At 47.1% G+C, this 3,657-nt stretch overlaps 2 protein-coding genes across 2 annotated transcripts; both read left to right on the forward strand.

The window, feature by feature from the left end:
• Positions 1-268: 268 nt before the first annotated feature.
• On the forward strand, positions 269-879 carry H257_09391 (hypothetical protein; the record flags this gene model as incomplete). The annotated part of the gene is made up of 2 exons (XM_009835595.1): positions 269-412; positions 475-879. 2 exons carry the CDS (start codon positions 269-271, stop codon positions 877-879), a joined length of 549 nt encoding a protein of 182 aa, XP_009833897.1.
• Positions 880-2,875: 1,996 nt separating this feature from the next.
• On the forward strand, positions 2,876-3,599 carry H257_09392 (hypothetical protein; the record flags this gene model as incomplete). Its single annotated transcript, XM_009835596.1, has 2 exons — positions 2,876-3,519; positions 3,560-3,599. 2 exons carry the CDS (start codon positions 2,876-2,878, stop codon positions 3,597-3,599), a joined length of 684 nt encoding a protein of 227 aa, XP_009833898.1.
• Between the last annotated feature and the right edge of the window lie 58 nt (positions 3,600-3,657).

Raw genomic sequence — 3,657 nt, forward strand, 5'->3', positions numbered from 1 at the left:
TTTCTCTGGCAGAAATCGCCAGAATTGGCTGAAATTGTACTGGATTGTAGCCAATTAAAAGACGAGTTCGTGGCTATTTTTAGATCAATTTTATTGGTTGAGATGACTTCACAACCCTCGGCCAAAGCTTTCAACTCAGCCCAGCCAATCTTTAAACACCCGTAACTCAGTCATTTCTTATCCAATCAAGTTCAAATCAAGCGCAAACGACTCGTCCCGTTGCGTCGATACTGCTAGAGCTAGTGGGCGGAGTTCCGGCAGCAAGACGATGTGGAATGGCAAGATCGGGATGTGGCCGTTCGTGTCCGAGGTCCCTGTTCAACGAACCAACAAGAACGGACATCGTGGGACCATAGCCACGTCCCCAATCATAGTGACGAAGCCTGTGTACCGCGTTTTTCTCGTCAACAATGTAGGCCGTGAATCAAGCAACTTTGACCTCGACGGCGCGACGTGCCTGTTTACATTCAGCAGGACAATGCGCGCCCACATATTCAAGTTGACGACTTGGCAGTGCCTACTGCTGCTACCACTGGCGGCTGGAGAATCCAACTTGTCGCCCAGCCAGCCATGAGTCCCGACTTCAATGTGCTCAACCTAGGGCTCTTCAATTCAATCCAAGCACTGCAGCATCGCCAGGTGGTCACCTGCATCGACGATCTCGTTGCAGCCGTTCATGCGGCCTTCGATGAGCTGGACTTTTGTACTTTGGACAAGACGTTCGTGACTCTTCAAAAGGTCATGGAAGAGTCTTTGAAGGTCGGTGGAGACATAACGTACAAGTTGCCACGTTTGCACAAGGACAGGCTTGCAAAACAGGGATTGCTGACATCTCAATTGGCGTATGACTCAGACGTTTATGTGCCATCGAAGCGATGAATAGTCTGATGGACTTCGAGCGTAGAGTAGATAACCTATCGAGTGTGCTTGAGTCGTGTGTGATTGATGGTGCAATCAATACGTCGAATATTGATCAACTCTGCACAATTGTGCAGGATTTGAGCACAGATGAAAACTAGGCTCATGATATCATGTTCACTATCGTCGTATAATCTCAAATGTGAATAAAAATACACTTTTGGCATTTTGAAGGTATACAAATATGAAGATAAAATTCTGTCGAAAAGCAATGGTCTCCACCTTAACGGAACAGAAGAAGTACTACGTAGTACTATTAATAGTACAACATTAGTACAGTATGTGAATCGGCGGCCATGGATGTACAGTACTAGTACGCGTGATCCGTTCGAATCGCCAATTTCAATAATATATTGTTGTTGTTTATCTAAACTGGAGCGACATGGAGAATCAAATGTACACAAGAATCGGCAGAAGAATTGAGCCAATCAGATTGCAGGAAACCATCACCGACATCAAACTAGTGTGTGACCGAAATTAGTGTGAATACAATCACTGGGACACTTTTTCACATTCAAAAATCAGTGCAAAGAATCGATCGATATTTTTGGCGAATCAGCACAAGAGTCCAAAATTGGGATAAAAGGACAATACATATATAGTAGTTTGTTGTACCGATATCGTTCCGGTGGATTTCCGCGTGCTGTTGGCAGCGCAAGCTGGATTAATAACGTTAGGGAATCCCCACCCGTAAGACTGTATAATTGGACTGTAAAATGCCGTTCTACAGTTCCAGTATTTTGATTTTCGTCAACCCCAGCGGTAAAACGGTAAAAATTCCGCATAATTATCATATCCGGAGATGAACCCGGAGGCATTAAACCTTACGATCAGTAGATGGGTTAATGAGCAGCAGATCAAGTAAATTGGAAATAACCCATGCGACTTCCAATAAAACTCACCACTTGATTAGAGATCGACTAACTGACGAACTACTCGATCTCCGACATGATGTAGTATCACAATTTCACCCACTCATACTATACTCATACTATTCGGAATTTTCCTACTACCTGATTCTTCGTACATTGTACTAACAAGTTACCAAGTCCACAACTTTCTTCAGCCGTCTCACATCGTTTTCGGAGGTGAATCGATCCTGTTCGTACCCAAAACGTGTGCAAGTTGATTTCATGGTGGCATATACGAAGCTGGTGTGCAAGCACATTGAATTTAACATGAGTTCGTACTGTAATCGCTGCGATATCCCTCTACAAGTGAACCTACCACAACCAAAGTATGACCGAAATATTACGTTATAGGATAAAATCTTTGAGATCCCATAGATGAGTACATTTTATGTAAAGGCTCGGAGAATCCGATAGAAAGCGTCGCCAAAAATGTACTTATTAAGGCGATTCGATTAAAACCTGCATTAAAAACACAAAGTAGGTTATACATGTATCCACATCATCGAGGTTGGCGCCCAAATCTGCACCTTTGGGGGGAATCAGCTTGTTGCAATTCACTTCCCCTCACTTTCCATTTCGCCAGACATGCCTGTGAACACCAACGCCGTACTCAACCGTCTCCAAGACCAAGCAGTGCGAGATCAATCCTACCTTGAGTCATGCCTGCATGACTTTGGTGAGGTCTCGCACTTGCGTGACGACTGCGAGGACCCCCCCGAAAACCCAATGATGGACAAGTTCTTGATCAACTCGGGCTCTGAGGGTATTAGATCTATGACTAACTTTACCGTTACCGAGTTCGAGTCGCTATGGGCGATGGTAGACAATGCTATGAACACTGCGTGGATGGAAGGTCGTGGCCGGCGCTCAACGACTAGCCCCAAGGACGCGCTATTTATGGCCCTCACTGTGTTGAAACACTGTTCAACATGGGAAAAACACGCAGCTGACTTTGGGTACAAGGCACCAACCTTGGAGAACTCATCATGCGTGTCCTACACGCTGTTCAGCCTGTGCTCTACGGCGAGTTGATTCGAGTTCCATCCATGTCCGACCTGTCCAACTCGGATCGACGATTTGACCATTTTCCGTACGCGTTGTATGCAGTCGACGTGAAGTTTCAGCCAGCACAGCGTCCAACGGGACGCTTCGCGGAGCAGAAACATTACTTCAGCGGGAAGCACCATCTATACGGTTATAAGATCGAGGCAACCGTGTCACCGGAAGGCCGATGTGTCGCAATGTCCGAGAGCTTCCCAGGATCTGTGCATGACCTGACGATATTGCACACCCGCACTGCCAATCACGCGACCAACCTGTTGAAGTCGGCGGGTGAGCAGGATGTGCCAGACTATGGTGAGTTGAGTACGCAGTACCAGGGGTCGTGGGCGTGTTTGGTCGACATGGGTTACATCAGAATTGCCCACTCGCTGCGGGGTATTCATCCAAAGCATCGCCCGGCGCACGGCGTATTGGATGCCCATGACATGGATCGAAACCACGACATCTCCTCCGATCGGGTGGTTGTGGAGAACTTTTTCGTTCGCGTGTGCATTCTCTGGAAGATTTTCTTGGCTACGTACACGTGGGGCGAGAAAAACTACAACACGATCCAGCGCACGACGTTCGCATTGACGAACTTCCACCTCTCGTTGATGCCATTGCGCGCGGAGGACGAAGGGTTTTACAGGTCTGTAATTGCTCGTTACGAGCAGATGGCGAATGAGAAGAAGCGCAAGCGCAGTGAAGCTCAACGCCGCTATCGTTTGAATCGCCAAGAGCGATTGTCCATTGACAGCAACCGCGCTACACGCTATCTGTCGCCATC

Source organism: Aphanomyces astaci (assembly GCF_000520075.1).
Source record: "Aphanomyces astaci strain APO3 unplaced genomic scaffold supercont1.22, whole genome shotgun sequence".
NCBI lineage: Eukaryota > Oomycota > Saprolegniomycetes > Saprolegniales > Verrucalvaceae > Aphanomyces > Aphanomyces astaci.